We start from the raw sequence: 18,999 nt of genomic DNA, 5'->3' as shown, positions 1-18,999 counted from the left end.
TTCAAATATTCCCGCCAGTGGCTCTGCAGTGATGTTGGCCAGTGCCTTCAGCACCCTCGGATGGAGCTCATCCGGGCCTGCCGACTTAAAGGCATCCAGTTCTTCCAAGTGACTCTGCACCATCTCAGGATCTACGCATGGTAGTCTGGCGTCCTGCTGCTGCCTCTCTACAACCCCAGTGAGAGACTTGTCGTGCCCCTCACTTAGGAACACTGAGGCAAAGAACTCGTTGAGGAGTTCAGCCTTGTCCCCTCTGTCTGTCACCAATTGTTTCTGCCCACTTAGCAGGGATCCTATTCCTCCCTGGGCCTTCCTTTTACTCCCAATATATCTAAAAAACAATTTCTTGTTGTCTTTTACTTGGGTTGCCATCCTCAGCTCCATGGCAGCTTTGGCCCGTCTAACTGCCTCCCTACAAGCACGAGCAGAGGAGGTATATTCATCTTTGGTGATCTCTCCCTGTTTCCACTTTTTATGTGCTCCCCTTTTGTCCCTTAGGCTGCCCTGGATTTCTCTGATCAGCCAGGGAAGCCTCCTGGCCCCTTTCCCCCTTTTGCCTCACTCGGGGATCATCTTGCTTTGTGCCCAAAGGATCATTTCCTTAAGGCACAGCCACCCTTCTTGGGCTCCCATCACTTGGTTACATCAATTAAAAAAATATGAGAAATTTCATTTTAATCAGTCTATCTACAGGAAAAACTAGGCCTCAGTCCCTTGTTGAAAAGGGATTTTGGCTCTTAGGCACAGTCCACTCCAATGAAAATGTCAGGAATTCATTTTTAAATTATTGGTCAGAGATATTTTGTGGGGAATTTTTTTTTTCCAGAAAAGGAAAAGAGACAGTAGAGCCATTACGTAGTAAGAATGGAGTCAAAGGTCAGTACATTTTAAGTATGTATTAAAAACTGACTTAACACTCTGCCTTAGTTTTCAATAAGGATCGTGATGTAGATAGACAAGTCAAAGGCAAGATGTCCGATAAGAATGAGTGTCTGACCTCAGTAGTATAAAGATGTTAGGAAAATTTGATGTACATTTATAGACACAGACATAAACGGTAAATGGGGTAAAACACAACATGTATTTTGCAAAGCTTCGTCATGCCTGCCTAATGAGGTGTCTTTCTTTGATCATTGATTTTTTAGACAAAGGAAATTAGGGAGATCTAATTTAGCTGAACTTTGCTGATGTGATGCCATGTGGGAATTTATTTCTTAAATTGGAAAAGATAGGGATTAGTATAATAATTATAGGATGGATAGAAAAGTAAATAAAGGAGAGACAATAGTGGGTCAGTCTGAACTGGGAAGTGTCAGAATTGTTCTGGGGCTGGTCTTATTTAATATTTTCATTAGTAACATTGGCACGAAAAGTAAGTGTGTGTTAATAAAATTTACTGATGACAAAATGTTGGGAAATATCATCTATACAGAGAAGGAACAGGATGTCCTACAGAAATAATTGGTTGACCTTGGGAACTAGAATAATCTAATGGAATGAAATGTAATAGTACAAAGTGCAAGGTTGGGTATTTAGGGACTAAGAACAAGAATTACTGTAATAAGCTGAGAGATCATTAGTTGGAAAAAAACATAGAGGGAGAAAGACCTGAGTGTATTAGTTAATCAACAGACAGCTATGAGCCACCACTGTGATGTGACCATGAAGAAAGTAAATTGAGTCTTAAGATATACAAAATGAAGTATTTCCAGTAGAAATAAGGAAATATGAATATCATTGTACAAGGCACTTGTAAGACCTCATCTGGCATACTATGTACAATTCTGGTCCCCTGTTTTTTCAAAAAAATTCATTCAATTTAGTAAACAAGGGCTTTTAGGAGGAGCAAAGGAAAGGAAAACCTAGCTTCCGAAAAGAGACTAAAAGAGTTTTGGTTGTTTAGCATAGCCAGACCAAGGCTTGTATTCAGGATGGTGAACACCAAAGAGAGGGGAAAACGAATTAAGGATGCCAGATATAAAATTATCATGAATAAATATAAGCTGAAAATTGAAGAAAAATATTTGTAACCACACAAAAAGTGAGAATATGGAACAGCCACTCAACAGGAATAATGAGGCAAGAAACCCAACCAGTATGAAAATGAGGCTCCATGCATCTCTTTCATTCATAAATGTATATGTTGTGATAATCTACAATAGCAGGGGAATAGACTTGATGGCCCAGTGTGTATGTATCTGGGTTGGTAACTTGTAGTAAAAACCAACACATCCCAAAATACCATATGTAAATTCATGGAAGCAAGCCTAAGAGGTAATAAGCTCTCAGAAGGAATATACTACTATGTTATGCTGTGAGCACTGCATCTGAGCACTGATGTCTGGTAAAACATAGAGGGTACCATACTTACCCTCAGACAGTCCAACAGACCTCTGATAACTTGTGTTCCCTGCTACCAGAGCAACAAATTAGGATTTGGCCAGTTTCTACCTGCTCTTGTTTTTTATTCTCTATGAAACAGCACCCCTGTCCACCAAGTTTCAACCCTTCTCATTGCTGTTATTTCTGCTCTCGCCATTGTTACAGCTGACAAAAAAATCTACCTGACTGAAGGATAAACTGAAGTATCATTATGAAATAAGTTATGTTGATTTTTTTCCTCTCTCACTATTTTTGTTGTCCCTTTTATCCCAGTTTATCATGTCCCTTTTCCCTCCCACACAATCCTTCAACCAAAGAAATCGACTTTAGTCACTGCACAGCCCCAACAGAAAACGTACTGTATTCCAGTTTGGTTCAGCAATCAGTACCTGCTGCTGTTAGACGTCCAGCTTGCTGTCTGTCTGAACAAAATGTTCTTGTTTTAATCTCTCCCTGCAAGTATCTAAAGTGCTTAGCTTAAGAACCCAAGGAATGCCTCTGTACCAAGAATTTAAGTCTCTGAATGTAGAAGAGTGGGGAAGGGGTAGGAAATACTTTAATTTAGTTTGAACTCCTTTTATTAGACATACTGGGATCCTTCCTGACATACAGTGGCTTAGTGTACAACAGCCTGACATACCTCAAACCTTGCTTGTTTGTGTTCATTTGAAGCTATCTTTCACACAGTGGTTTTCCAACATCTTCAGTACATTATCTACATCTAACAGTCAATGCTATGCCAGGCCTGAGTAATTTAGCTGGGTCCTGGGGAACTCTGCTGTAGGAAACAAAGATTTTTTTTTTCTTCAAGCTATGTTGCAGCAATGAGAATGTGCTCAAGAGGATTTAAAATGCCCCGTATCAACAGATGTAGGAAAACAGCACTAAAGGGAGATCCTGGAAAGCTGGACTCTGCACTATGCTGGGTTTGCTTATTTCTTGCATAGCTTCCTGAAATCCTATACTCTCCATTTCTCCATCTCAGCTTTGTTGGACTAGACTAATTCTGTGGCAAAAGGGCCTTTGTATTCCCAGGAACAAGAGAAAGATGTGTGGCTATTTTTATAACAAAAGAATGTTAAAAAATTGGAAGCGCAAATAAAAAGCAGATATATTTTAGAAAATGTACGAAATTCCATCTCTGAGTGTGAAGGAATTCCTGCATTACTAATTTTGCTGGCACAGTCACCTCTCTACTTGGCAGAGTTCAAAATGTTCTTAGTACAAATGCCATTCAGTGTTTTGATCACCATTTGTTTTTGAAACAAAAAGTTGGCTCACAACAGTTAGAGCTTCTCACTTACAATGATTTATGGAGTTTGTATTTTGTCCCCATTATTGAATTTAATCTCCCACTATCTCTGTGAAGTGGAGAAGTAATATTTTAAGAGCGGGGCAATTTTTTTGCAGGTGAATAGTTTGTCAGCAGAAAACTCAGGTTGACCAAAACTGCTTGTGTATTTATGCTAAATTTAGTGACTATTTTCCATTGAAAAGAAATAAAAATGTTTTGAAAATATCAAAATATTTTAACATCTTCAAAATGATTTTTTTCCCCCACAAAACAAGATTTGGAGTCTAAATTTGCCTCCTTCCCTCTCCAAAAAAAGAAATATTTTGTTTTGGAGACATTTTTTGTTTAGTTTAGTATCTTTTTATTTTGCCAAGAGATCTAAGATATTTTCTTTTCTGTGTGTGTGTGTGTACTGAAAAAGGCCTTTTGTTTTCTTTTGTTTTTCCCAGTTTGTCCCCAAATCTGAAAAGCCAATTGTATGCAGAACTTTAATTATGCAGACACAGTTCTTTGGGTAAATCTGATATCTTTTATTAGACCAACTAAATAGTTGAAAAAAAATTTCTGTGCAAGCTTTCGGGTTCAAAAACCCTTCATCAGGCTGAGGACACATCTGCAGTTGGTGTGTGCTCTTCCTGGATGGAATGAATAGTAAAGAAGCCAGAGGCTGGGCTGGTCTGCACAAGATAGGCAGTCAGTGAAGATGTAAATTGAGGAGTCAGTGGGTGAGGTGGGGAGGGGAAGGGGGATGAATGTAGCAGGTAAATAGTGAAGAGGTACCTCAGATGTCAGGCGGGTTATAGTGTGTCATAAGTGGAAGAAATGGAACAAATTACTCCAGGAACAAATTTACCAGCCACAAAACAACCATCAGAGAAACACCACCAACACCATATAACATTCCAACCTCAGACTTGATGAAATGGAAAGCAGCAACCAACCCTCAAATATTAATTTCTCCATGCACACACTTAGCAAAACTAAAAAATCTGTCCTTTCTAAAGACCTAAATTTCTGTCCAGAAAAATACCCTAATAAAATACTTCCATGTGGAGAAGTAGAAGAATTCTTCCAATGCATTCGCCTCAGTATTTCCACAACCAAATGAATCCACTTCTGACAACAACTCATCCTCTGACAACATCGAGGAAAAAATCAATCCCAAAACTCCCCCCCAAAAATCAGATTGGACACAGCAGATGAAACTCTAACCTTGACCTCTGTATTAACTGCTTTGGAGAAAGAATGAACAGTGAAATAACCAACATAACAACCTCTCCCTATCAGAGAGAAAGGCCATGGAATCTCTAAGATCCAACCACCAAATAGTAATAAAACCAGCAGATAAAGGAGGAGCCATAGTCATCCTTAACAGTAAAGACTACATAAAAGAAGCCAACAGACAGCTCTCTGACACCACCTACTACAAAGAATTACAGGAAGATCCTACTCCCCTTTTCACCTTGAAACTGAAAACTACCATCAAATCATTTCCATCAGAACTACAAGAAAAACTACAGACCTTGATCCCCCCCACTACGTAACCCAGGGACCTTTTACATGCTCCCTAAAATCCACAAACAAGGGAACCCTTGCAGACCTAACATATCCAACCATGGAACCCTAACTGAGGAAATATTAGGTTTCTTCGAATCAATCCTAAAACCACTTGTCACCCAAAGAGCGAGTTTTGTCCAAAACACTACAGACTTCCTACAAAAACTTAAAAACATACACCACCTTCCAAGTAACACCCTCCTAGCCACCATGGTTGTTACCAGCTTATATACCAACATCCCACACTAGGATGGCATCCAAGCCTGCCTTACATACCTACAAGAGCAAGATTAAAACTCAGAGTACAGACCCAAAGATATTACTGACCTTATACACTTCATCCTTACATATAACAATTTCACTTTTACAAAACACTTTTCACAGATGAGACTATAAACTTCACTTCATCAACCTCCTGGATATGAAAAATCATGGGCTAAATAGAGACATTGCCCCCGCCCGCCCAGCCTGTCTCTCACCCACTGACTCCTCAATTTACATCTTCATTGACTGGCTTTCTTGCATGCCCCTGGTCTCTTTACTATTCATTCCATCCTATTTGCCAGGGCACCCCTTGGAGTAATTAGGAATAATGGCCACAAACTGATGGAGAACAGATTTAGGTTAGACATCAGGAAGAACTTCTTTATGGTAAGGGTTGCCAAAATCTGGAATGGTCTTCCAAGGGAGGTAGTGCTCTCCCCTACCTTGGGGGTCTTTAAGAGGAGGCTAGACATGCACCTGGCTGGAGTCATTTGAACCCAGCCCTCTTTGCTGCCCAGGGCAGGGGGTCGGACTCGATGATCTGCTAAGGTCCCTTCCGACCTAAACATCTATGAATCTATGTTTTCCTCTTTGTGTTGCATAACTGTGTATTTTCTTAAAGTTTCAGCCAATATACACTCTGGCTAAGTACAGACAGTAAAAAAGCCTGAGGCTGAATCAGTTCAGTCTTTACAGGTTAGTCTAAACTGCAGAGAATAAACTGAGAAATAAACTGAACAGGCATTCACTTTTGATTCAGGAAATGCAGCCATATGCCTGCAATGGCTCAGGCCAGAAACTGGGGGACACTAATGCACACCTCTCTGGCACATAGCCAGTATGGGCTGTATGTTCGCTTCCTCTTCCTGCTGCCTCTAAGGTCTCTGAGATTTGCCATGCACAATCACAGCAGCAGGACTCTGCAGGGTTGCTCATCACTTCCTTTCCTGCTTCCAGGTACCTCTGGGATTTGTAGTCCACAGTTGCAGCCAACAGTATCCTTTTATCAGGGCAGGGCAGCTCTGTACTCAGGGAAGGGAAGTTTAACCCCCTCCTTGGCCCCAGATCCCATCCAGGGTTTGCCTTGGAGGGAAGGAGGGCAGTCCCTGTCCCTGTCCCCCCCTCGCTCCCCCCCCCCCCGCAACCCTTCCCTGCTAGAGCAGACAGCACAGCCCAGCTTAGGGCAGGAAAGCATGCTGGGATGCTGGGGGACTGTGATTTAACTTGAACTGGGAAGGGATCTGGGACAGACGTTTCATAAACCAGTTTGACCCAAATCAGTTAAGTCTAATATTACATTCAGCCAGGTTTATCTTAAACTAATTTCAGCCATTTTGAAACTGGATTTTGTGCACTGAACTTCTGTTCTATTATAGGTTTAAACCAATAAACCTATTCTGATAACTTAAACTGGTTTATGTATAATTTCTGTCCCTAGCCACTCTTTAAGAGCCCAATCCAACCACATATATGGTTGATTCCTTTATTCCATCATGTGCTCTGGACTTGAACACAGATTGGATTAAATAGTGGTATTATGTACAGTTAGAAATACATTTTATCATAAATGGTGATAAGATACAAATAAATAGGATGTCCATTGAAACCCTGGCCACAATGCAGTCAAGATAAAACTCAATTTGATGTCACTGAGGATAGGATTTCATCCATAACAGCTTGGTCTAGTTTTCAATTATCATAACTAAGGATTTTGCTTTAAGTAAGAGCCTATAAAGTGAACAAAATATGCACATATTTGGAGCCAATATAATATGCATTTATTTCCACAAAAACAGGTATGTGTATAACAAAAAAGAAGTGTAGTCAGGCATGTTGACACAATTAGGACATCTGAGGAAAGTTTACATCGAAGTACAGGAGCACATATAAACATTAGATCTTCATTCTAACACTTCTTCGTTGCTAAAATGTAATAGCCAATCAGCATAATATGAGGATCACATTTTTATTTCTTGGAACCAACCAACAAATATCCTCTGTTATGCAGCAGCATGAAGAAAAAAATGACTATCAATCTTGTTGAGAATACAAAACTAGGATTCATGTCTTGTTGCTACTGACTCCTCTCTGCATCTCTATAAATAGTGTATTAGCTTGGTTTCACATTAAAATAAATGTGGCCTATATGATGGAAGTGGGGACCAGGGATCAAACTCCAACTGTGGTGTATCCATTTGCTAAAACAACATTAATGGCACCAGTAAGAGCCATGAATACTTAGCTTGCTCTACCTCTCTGTCCTGTACTGAGTACTGTAGATGCTGTGTAACTAGGATGACCAGATGTCCAGGATTGGCTGGGACAATTCTGGATTTCAGAGGCTGTCTCAGCATCCCAACCATTAGAGAAAATTGAAGCAAAAGTCCCTGATTGGCAGGAACCCATCTGCACATGTGACTCCTGAGTCAGGAATTGGGCCCGTACAGATGGGTTTGTGCCAATCTGGGACTTTTTGCTTCAGTTTTCTCCAGGAAGCCCAGCCAGTGCATTACTCCCTGGTCCAGACCCTGCTGGGCTGCACACGGAGTTGCTTGCACAGTAGAGTTGGGGTCAGGGGAAGGGTGCATGTGGGGAGCCACGGGAGTTGGGGTTGTGTGTGCATGTGTCTGTGCATGCATGTGTGGAGGGTCAGGACTGTGTATGTGTGTATGCATGTACACACACTATGCTGTCCCATGCAGTCCTGCTCCTGGGACCCATGAGGTTCTCTGTGTGTGTGTGTGTGTGTGTGTGTGTGTGTGTGTGTACATGTACATGTGCATGAACACCCCTGCATCGCCCCCTTGTCACAGATTTCCTTACCTTGTCCTGGATTTCCCACAAATTTTTATGGTCATCCTTACGCATAGCTTTAAGGTTTTGGACTGGAATCAAAATGCATTAAAGTCAAAGAGAGCCTCTTGAATGGCTTCATGGGCATTGTACCAGACCCTAAGGCTAAGTACAGATAGTCAAAAAGCCTAAGGCAGAATCGATTCAATCTATGCAGCTTTGTCTAAGCTGCATAGATTGGACCATCAGCAACTGTGACTTATATTTGTTCTTCAGCTGGAGAAGCAGACAGATGCCTACACAGGCCAAGGCCACTAGGTGGGAGGTGCTTTCATATGCCTCCCAGCATGAGGGACATTACCGAGGACACCTGAGCACAGCTGAGTGGCTGTGCCATCCCTCATTGGCTGTTAGACACATGCCTCCCCCCACTGCCCTATCATCTGTCAGGCAGCAGGGCCCAGGGTGGGGTGTGGGGGTGCACCCCATGCAGGACAGAGGCAGAGGAGTGCAGGGCTTGTGAGCTGCTGATGGGGAGGTGGTGCCAGTGGTGTACCCTGTGGTCCTGGGCAGGTCAGTGGGGCACAGAGTATCCCTGCCCTGTCCTGCCCAGGACCCTGTGCTGCAGCAGATCCGGGAAGGGCTCAGAGGATCCCCTCCACCCCGCTCCATCCTGTGACCCTTTCCATGCAGCTGCAGTGCTCTGGTCCATGGGGAGGGGGGCAGCCATGCCCCCATGGCTGCGGCGCCTGGCAGGGGGCAGTGGGTTCCTGTGCCAGGTTGAGCTAGCAGCCCCCCTTCCCCTGCCTGAGCTGAGCCAGCCCAGCTGGCAGCAGTCGCTGCTCAAGCAGCTGGTAGGGCTAGGTGGGGGCTTGCCTAGGTCCCCGGGCTGTGGCCCCTGTTCCCGCACTGAAATCACCCCCCACCTAGTGATGGGAGGGGGGCAGTCATTCCCACATAGCTGCAGTGCTTGGTGGGGCACAATTCTAGTGCAGGAACTGGGGCAAGGGAGGGGCCACTGCCACCTCAGCCCAGCACAGGGACCCATTGCCCTTTCCTCCCCACTATATCTCAGCACTAGAGTTGCCCTCCACCAGGTTCTGCAGCTGCAGGGCCATGGCTGTCCTCCCTCCCCATGGACTGGAGGCCACCCAGCAGCATGGAACGTGGCACTGGTGGTTTGAGGAATCTTCTGAGCCCTTCTCAGAGCCACTGCAGCGTGGGGTCCCAGGGCTTGGGGTCACAGTAGGGACCCTCTGAGTCCCACAGACTTGGCTGGGAATGCAGGGTGTGCCACTGGCACCACCTCCCCCAACAGCTCACAAGCCAAGCTATGGCCCCTCAGGGGGATGGGGGGCACTCACAGGGGTCACAGGCAACTGGGATACCAGGAGAAAACGACTTACCTTGATTTGCGGTCGGATCTGGCACTGACATTTGATGCACCAGTCCAACCTAGCTCAAGTAAGTCTAATAATACATGGATCCAGTCCTATCTTAGACCAGAATCTGCAATTTTGAAATTGTGCCCTGAATTTCTGTTTTGTTTTGGGTATAGACAGGTTTCTGACCACCGAAACCAGAAAAAGGGTAATGTCTGTACTTAGCCTAAGTCCACAGCATTGAAATATGAACCCCCTACTTCAAAGATCATAGTTACAGCTGATACTTGTTATCCTCAGCTTTATAGAGACATTGAGCCCTAATGTTTCATAGTATTTCTCCTGTATAAATAGGTGTAAATTGCATTATTCTTGGAGAACTTTCCTCTATGGCATTTTTCATAGAAGTACTCCACCCTCTCATTTGATTTTACACATTCTAATAGGAAGAATATCACCCAAAATATTTGGCTTAACTTGGAAAACAGGTTCTGATTTCTCATTTACATCCGTTTGGCATCAGAAAGGTTTACATGCACTTTTAAGACCCTTTCACAGAGCTCTGTCAGAGAAAGGGGCCTTAATGTCAATGAGACCTGAGCCAAGAACATTTCGGGAACCAAAAACAGCTTCCTAGACCAATATAACTTACTTTCTGAAATGTATTTTTACCTCTAACCCTTTCCTGCCTTTTCATTATCCCTTTCACTTTTTCCTAGTAACAAATATGTGTTTGTTACTAGGAAAAAGTAACAAATGTATGATCTCATTTAAACTGCTTCAGTAAATTATTCTGCTAGTAAATCATTCCCTATGCTTATTTCCCTCAGTTCCCTATTTAAACTAAGTTTCCTATTATGTTCCTTAGTCTCAGGAACACCAAAGTACAAAAAAAGTCTTTCCTTTTTGACTTCTCCAATCCTACAAATCTGGAACCATTTACTGTCACCTCAAGGCCTTACCTTTGTCATCAAGAATAAACTCAAATCCTTAGCCTTGCACAAATGAAAGCATGGCCAAACAATTTTAATGTTCTTAGAAGAGGTAAGGGGAATTTACCACTTGTGAACATGTGTCACCTGATCTGTGGTATTTGTTTTGTCTGTCTTCTCCTGTCCCACAGAAAGTGAACCTATAAACCTAGCTTCATTCAGGGATAAACTGGCTCCGCTTAATGTGCATTTCCTACAGGACAAGAGTGGACAGACAAAGTAGTTACAGTGGATCCAGGTGAACCACTGTAAGTACCCCTCCCCCCCATTTAAAATAGTAAAATTGTTTGTTCATTCACCCACTAAGACTCTTCACCATTGCCCTTCATTACATATGCAAACATAATATATCCTTCCTGTGGTGACCCACAGTACACAGGGCGCACAGACCAAAGTCTGTTGAAGTCAATGGAAAGTCTCCAAATCCCCAAGTCTATAAAGGATTCTTTCTGTGTAGATCTGTATACTAGTATAAATTTTGTCTGCTCCACTGGGACTCTGCACAGTCAAACAAGTGGCTCCTTTTGCACTGTGGGGCTTAGCACAAGATGACTTCTGGGAGGGGAGGAAGCGGAGGAGAGGGAGTCCTGCTTTTCCCCTAGAGCTAACAATCAGTTGTACATTGAATTAATTTCAGTGATTTTCAGTACTAATCTCCAAATCCGTTTTTGATCAAGGCACTATATGTTTTGTTTTACTCCATATGTATTCTTGAGACTTGATTCACATCAACAGGCTACTTCTTTTTTGCATCAGACTGTGGTTGTCATCTGCTAACCTGATCACTTAGCAAACCAGAGCCCTCTGAATCTGAATATTGTCTCTCCTCATATACTCTATCTTTATACTATATAAAGTCTCTCTATATTGTGTCTCTTCATATACTCTACTTTAATCTTAGTAGCATTTATACACTTGGGGTACTCATATTCAGTATTATTGTCCATATCATGAGTGTAAGTTCTGCACAACAAAAAACTTAAAATTGACTGTAGGGTAGGAAGGTGCAGTTACAATCTGTAAAATTTGCAGTCAACAAATCTGCAAGTGTGAGTCCCTAACTACTTGACTTGAACATACAATTGAAATATGAGTGCAATTTTTGCAGCTGCAAATTGCTGCCCCAGAAGTAAAGCCTGAGCATTGAGTCTTTTGAGGATGTACTTTCATGACCTCAGTGCAGTTTTAAAAGTATTCACTTAACACTTCCCCATAAGCTTTCTTTTCTCCCTGTTTTGCGATTATTTTATGACTACCTCAGACACATCTGATTTTTGCTTATTTGCACTGTCTTGTAGCTAAACCCTTTATGGATTGACATAAGTAATTGCCAAAATGTCATTGACAGTATTGTGGTTTGCTGCATTTCATTGGCCTAACTTTTGCCATAGCATATGAAGCTTAAGTCTGATCATGTAGCTGTGGACCGGTATGTGTAAGCTGATTTTACAAGAAAAACAAGAGATATGAAACTGCATATTTGAGATTAGAAAGCAAATGGGCGTTGTGTACACACTGAGGAAAGACTAGTCCCTTAGAGAATTCAGTATACATAAGAATAGAGCTTTTACAGCCAGAGTTCACAGCCCATGTAATAAAGTTGTTTCCTATTTAAAAATCCAATCTTACCAAACTGTATATTAGAGAATATAACATGCAAATGCTGTAGCCTTTCCAAATACAGAAAAAATGATAAACAATCAGTTATCAACCTGCTGTTTTGTCCTTTTATTAAAATGTAGTTTGTAATCTGCAGTGACCATGAAAACTAAACTAACTTGCTTAGACTTAGAAACAAAGTAGTTTTCAATTAAACAAAAACATAAAATGATCTGTTGAGGTCCCTTCTGACCCTAGCATCTATGAATCTATAAAATGTATAGACACACAATAGTCAAAAAAAATGATTCAATGAATAGTTGCAAAATTATTTTATTTGTATTAGTCTGTAGATGACATTTAATTCCAGAAAAGAGCTGCTGGATCAGAAGTTACTAGTTAGACTCCAGCTACTAAGAAAAGATGTTGCAAGTAGCTTCTATTAGAAGTGAGAACAATATCACACTGATTCTTACGTTCGTCTTTCATCACAATATATAGCTTCTCATTCACAGGTCATCCGTTTCTGGAACAGCGTTGGAATCAGAATGCTGGATGAACACTACAGGAATATTCTCAGACACCCATCCCTTAGGAGTCCTATTGAAGGACCTCCTGCTGGACAAAGGGCTTGCAAGGACCATGAACCTGGGATCATTTAGCAGCAATAGATTAAAATCTGGTACCTTGAATTTAACCAGCTTCGAGGCTCTCTCAAAACCACCAAATGGAGTGGCAACTCTGTAGATATCGAAAAAATAAAAATGAATTGTGATTTTAAAATAGCCGTTTCCTATTTCTGAAAATAATAGAGGGCTTTTGAAATGATCTTCCCTTTGCAGTACAGCAATTTATAAACATTGCTTTCTGACTTACTTTGACAAACTTTTTGGTAAACATAATATACTAATAAGTTTTCCAGCACATTTTCTTTAATGCCTTATTTGTTCTCTGCTAGATACGAGTTTATTCTTAACCTTTCCTCTAGTCACCCAATATCTGAACAGACAAATGAGCAAACATATATTTGGCAACAAAGATGATACTTCATGAATCTGAAACTTAGGTCTGAAACAGTTTGAATTTGGCCCAGTATTTTTAATGGTATTTAATAAAGGTATATGTTTCCTTAGGCAATAAGCCAAAAAGCAAAAGATAAGAAATATTTCTCTGCATGAACACATTGTTAAATGTATTTGCACATATTTTGAAAGAACAGTAATTCCAAATACATTTCATAGTTCTTTTGTTCTTGCTTGGTCCTAGGCTGAGAAACTTGAGAGCAGTTTCCTTCTGGCTTTTCCAGAATCTCATGTATGAAGAAACCTGACCCAGCAGAGAAAATTGCACCACATGTGGCTCTATGTTTTGGTCAATCAAATAGCTTTATTGGTACATATTATGGATGGTAAAGAAGTGACCAGGATTTGTCAACTAGACCTGGACCTTTTGATTTACACAAAATCACATCAATAGCTGCACACACAAATGAATTCTTACTGAAAACTTTCAGCTGGTTCACTTAGGATTTGTGGATCAGTTACAGAGTCAAAGTCAAAGTATGCTGGGACTACTAGTCCCACCAACAGTCCCAGAGAAACTAGTGAATCAGCTGAAGCTGAAAAAGATTTTTTGTAGACTACTAGAATTTCCAGCAAGGCTTAAACAGGTAAAACAAAACTTAGGATCAAATAAGCAAACCCACAAAAATCCAGACATTCACAAAATCACAGAGCAGGCTTAATTAGAGATTCCTTGATGTAAATTGGCACTAGCAAGCATCCTCCAAAGGGCCAACTGCCTCCAAAGGTCAATCCCTACAAGGTGCAAAGTGCCTTCTGTACAGTTCTGGGCACCCTCACTGAAAGGCACAGAGGGTGCTTTTGGGATCAGGCCCTAAAGCTACAACTTACATCAGGGGTGCCAAACATCCAGCCTGCAAACCAGATCCACCCATGGCACCTGGCCTGACAGGCTATGGGTTTTGGGGCATGGATAGGTGGAGATGGGGCCTACCACAAAATTTGGGGCTCCTGGGCCCTGGTGAACAAGGGCCTCAGTGTCAGGAATGCTCCTGAACATGGGTGGTTGCTTGCCGTCCCACTTCTCCCATCCCATGCCCCAGGCTGGATCTGGCCAATGCGGAGTCCTGGAGTCCAGATTCATGCTGGGACCTGGGGGCAAATTTGACTCCCCAACTTAGATATGTATAAGACCCGATTTTGCAACAGCACTGGCCACTCTATTCAACAAATTCTTCTTGAAGCTATTGGGAGTCCTTCGTATTCAGCTGCTGTAGAACTAAGCCTCTGTTGTGAAATTCTCTTCCAGGTCACACAAGCTGAACTGTATACCATACCTTACTGACTAAAAATAATTGCTCTATAAGCAGCACAGAGTGAGTTCACTGATCTACATAATACTGGGCAATAAGGATGAGATGAATTTAATTAAAATATAAGTTTGTATGTTACTGTTAATCTAATATTTAATGCTTATTGATTTGTAAATTAAAGGAATAATCAGTATAAATGTAATAGCATTATCTAAGTAACAAAACCAAATTAGTTTTCTATTGCAAAAAGTTAGCCTTGTAATATTTATTTTTATAGATACAGCACAGCTGTTTAGATAATAGTTACAGGTGTTTGTACTGACAATTCCATCAATTACTTTTGACAATACAAACGTTGGCCTAGTTGTATTATACATCATTAATACCTACCTGCATGCTATTAAAAAACTCTTGATGATCAACATAAAGGAGATCAAAGTAATTGGGCAATAAAATTTAATTTGTCCTTAATGATATCAGTAAATTGCTGTAATTGATAGCTTCTATGACAAAAAGTTATTGTAATGTCCTACATTGTTTGCAAATTAAGTATAGAACTTGAGCCATGATTCACTGTGTGTAACCCAAAACCTGTGGCTAGACAATTTGAAATAATCATTGCACATAACAGGGAAGGAAATACTGAGAGAAGGCAGCAGGAAGTGGCACCAGGAAGTTTAGGGGTTGTTTAAAAGTCACTTTGCATATTCCTAAAAAGTCAGTAGATGATTTAAAAATATCTTGGCACCACCATATGTATTTCCCCTGCTGTTTTATAATTTTTTCACTGATTTTTAAAATCACATATTAAATTGTCCCTATGAAACAAATTATTTGCAGCTGAAATATTTGGAGTTGGCAGATTCATGGAAATATTTAACAATTTTGGTTTAGCATCTCCAGTTATATAATTACATGAGTTTGACAGAAAACCCTATTTCTCAGATGCCCAGACCTCTTTAAAAATGTGAACATAATTCTCTGAACATTTCTGCTTATTATTAATCTTATGGACAAGGGAAATGTAAGGGCAGAGACCTTGCTAGGTGCCCAGTATCTCTGGTAAACTGAGTGCATTTGATGAAGTGAGCCACTACTGCATCTCTGATATAGTCTGTGGATGTGTCTACATGTGCATTAATACACTTTTCCTAATGTGCATTAAATTTAGTGCCGCCAATGTGAGGCACTAAAGAAATGCTTATTAGGCTGTCCTAACGTACAGTACTGCAAGTGCATGTTTTTAAGTGACGCTTAATGTGCACTAGCTTAATTCATTACAAATTAGTGTAATTGCATGCTTTTTTATATGATGATTTAATGCACAGTAAAATAGGCTACTGCACATTAAAGCACACATGTAGACTACTACACTCACCCAGTAAGGTGCAAATCTACCCAGCCTGCAAATTGAGTGCTTCAACACTATACAGGTAGCACTTCTGCTCACATACTCAAAAGAGCTATTTACGTACCTAACTTCATTTCTTATCAATGAACCAGATTTAATCATAACATGTCGATGGGAATTTGCCACTTACATAGCAGTTAGGCATCTAAATCCCCTTGAGGATCTGGACCTTAGGTTGGGGCCTTTGTAAACAAATGAAAAAAGCACAGTCCAGATGGACTGGATTCTTCAGTGTTTTGGAAGCAACAGAATCTGTGGAGGGAGAAGTCTGAGCAAGAACTTGGCTATCCAAAGAGGCAGAACCAGTCAGACCTGCTTGTCAGATGCAAGCTTACTGCAGTGTTTTGCATGTCACCTAAAATGCTATTTTGATACCCATTAGAAGTGGTAGAGGGATGGTACTAAATTGATCTCATATTACAGATTTATATCCCTACTAACACTGGTTACACACCCTTCAAGGAATTACATGCTTGTAAAGCATTATTGGCTCTCAATAACCCGTAATCTAGAAGAAATTGCAGCTTTGTTTTTACTACCACACCCTCCCCCTATGTGGACTTGCCAGGGCTGCTGACCCTTTTCCATGTAAACCTGAGCCAAATCTAGACCATTAGCTGTATCAGTTCCTTACATCTCATTCTATTCCCATTACAGTCAGTTGTAAAACTTGGACTGATGTGTGGTTCAGACCAGGCCCTACATAAATGGAAAGGGAAAATAGTATACATCAGCACAAGTTCTGAGTCCTTTTTATTTAAATGCATTTTTTAAGACAGTTTTGATTTTAGGTCTCCTGCATGTGGGTTTCATTCAACACTCCTTACTCATTCCTTAGTCAGGAAAAATTCCCACTGAGGTCACACGGATTCTACTGACAATGACATTAAGGGAAGGAATCCTGGAAGGATCCTATATTTGGCTACTAAAATCAGTGTGTCATCTTAATTAGTTTAGATGATTGATCTGAGAAGAATCCCAATACCACTCCATTTATATCAGGCTCATATCAACCTCCCTTTTTATTCTCTCCTGATTGACAGTGAGTGTTCTGCTAGGCACAGAATTACCAGCCACTGAGAGACAGTTCTTCCTGGAATGACATAGCAAGATTAGAAACTCCAAGTTCCTGGCTAACCAAGTGATGTCATTATCTGTTCAATATTTTATCATTTGCATTTTCCCCGGGACTGTAATTACAGAAATGAATTGCCTAAACACTTTGTCCCAGGTTGTCAAAAGGACTTAGATGCTTCAATCCTAATTGAATAAGCAGTTGTAGGAGCATGAACTGGCAGCTAGGTCTCCCTTCTCCCATGTGAGTGTACTGATCTCTGATCCAAGCAGTCAAGAACCTGCTGGGGCACTGCTTTTTTTTTCTTTTGTGAGACTATGAATTTACCTTAAACAGACATGGGAGAAAATGTATAAGCAGATCTGGAAGCAAGGGCTGGACCCTGTGCAGGCAAGTGCCCTGACCACTGGGCTAAAGAGCTATATTCCTTTTGTCTGTCTGCCCTTGACCATTGGATCTTGAATTCTTTTCATAGGTTCCACAAGAAGGATAGTGAGGGGTTGTTGTCCTTGACTCCAGAACTGCCAGTACAGGGATGATTCTGGCTTTATTTTGGGAGGTGACACACATCCTCTCAGGCTGAAGAGAATATTAAATCCAAGTCTTCCACATCCCATGCAACTGCTCTAGCCAGTGAACTATTGGACTAAAGTGGGCATCACCTTCTCCCCCACCTGTGTGTTAAAAGAAAAAGAATGTCCTGTGCTCTGTTTCTGAAAGGAATGACTTAGACACATAAACCTAAAATAGGGTTTCAGGCTGAGAATCCCAATCTCAGATTGGCACCTCCCTTCATTCCAGATTGCTCTCAATCTGAAGCCCCTGAACGATAGGAATTAAATTCCTCCCATGCTTTAGTATTTCCTATTGACTGACTTAGGCAAATTCCCACTTACCATGCTGGCTGTCATGGATCCCATTCTGAGATACCCAACTTTTCTCACGCTCTGTATAGAAAACCACGGCACCTTACCTCGGAGTTGTGTATTCCACTTTGGGAGTTGGGTGCCTAAAAATTAGGTGTCATACCACCCAAATCTCTCTGAGTAGTTAGCCCTTTGTACAAAGGTATTGTACGTATTACGTGGACTTTTGTTTTTCATTTATTCATTGTTGATAAGGATATTTTTTTTCAGAATTTGGTTGGATTATGTTGTTGTTGCATGGCATTTTGAATTTATCCATTCCTCTGTCTGGATCAAATATAAAACCCAAACTTAAATTTCAGTGGCAGTTTTCAAATGTTACAAGAACTATTATATATAATATTGACCCTCTTCTGGTACAAATGAATAAAACGGTGCATATTCCCTAAAAAAATGCACAAATTTTGATGACTTGTAGTTCCAGTGTGTCATCTGCACAGAAAAACACATTCTTATTGATGGGAAATGGGGAATGGATAGACCTTAAGCTTTCTGAGAGGACTGAAGAGGCCACTGGGTACCAGTCAGATATCAAACTACATGTCTATATTGATGACGTCCCTATGCTTTTCCTCACCTCTGCCTTCCCCAGGGATGGCATCAGGGCTGACTCAGTTGCAGTCTCTCCCTCTGTATATGAGTGTAGATCAGGTTTTTCTTCAGTGCTAGTAAGCACAGTCCTGAAACTGTGCTGCTGTTGTTCTTGTGGTCACATCACCTCTCTGATTCATACCTATTGCCTCATTTTCTGAGGAAAACATGCTACACAGAGAGTTATCTGTTCATGTGGCAATGCACATAGTTGTAGAAAGAACCAGAGGATACTCTGCTGCGCTGTTATGATGCTAGGGTGGCCATCATAGAGGACAGTCCAGTTGTCCTCTGTTCTCTATTGATATGAAACTGGATGCCTTGATGTCCTCTATTTTTCTCTTGAAGAGAAAAATAGAGGACATAAAGGTGTCGGGTTTCGTATCAATAGAGGGCAG

At 41.1% G+C, this 18,999-nt stretch overlaps 1 protein-coding gene across 1 annotated transcript in view; it reads right to left on the bottom strand.

Moving 5' to 3' along the window:
- Nucleotides 1-7,260: 7,260 nt before the first annotated feature.
- MYOZ2 (myozenin 2) overlaps nucleotides 7,261-18,999 on the bottom strand; it is a 31,191-nt gene continuing 19,452 nt past the window's right edge. The window contains exon 6 of the mRNA XM_006019727.3: nucleotides 7,261-13,004. Within this exon, the coding sequence (XP_006019789.1) occupies nucleotides 12,773-13,004 (232 nt within the window). The 3' untranslated portion in view covers nucleotides 7,261-12,772. The remainder of the gene's footprint in view (nucleotides 13,005-18,999) is intronic.

Source organism: Alligator sinensis, unplaced genomic scaffold, assembly GCF_000455745.1.
Source record: "Alligator sinensis unplaced genomic scaffold, ASM45574v1 scaffold544_1, whole genome shotgun sequence".
Lineage (NCBI taxonomy): Eukaryota > Metazoa > Chordata > Crocodylia > Alligatoridae > Alligator > Alligator sinensis.
Note: the sequence above shows the minus strand (reverse complement) of the source record. Positions and strands in the feature narration are given on the sequence as shown.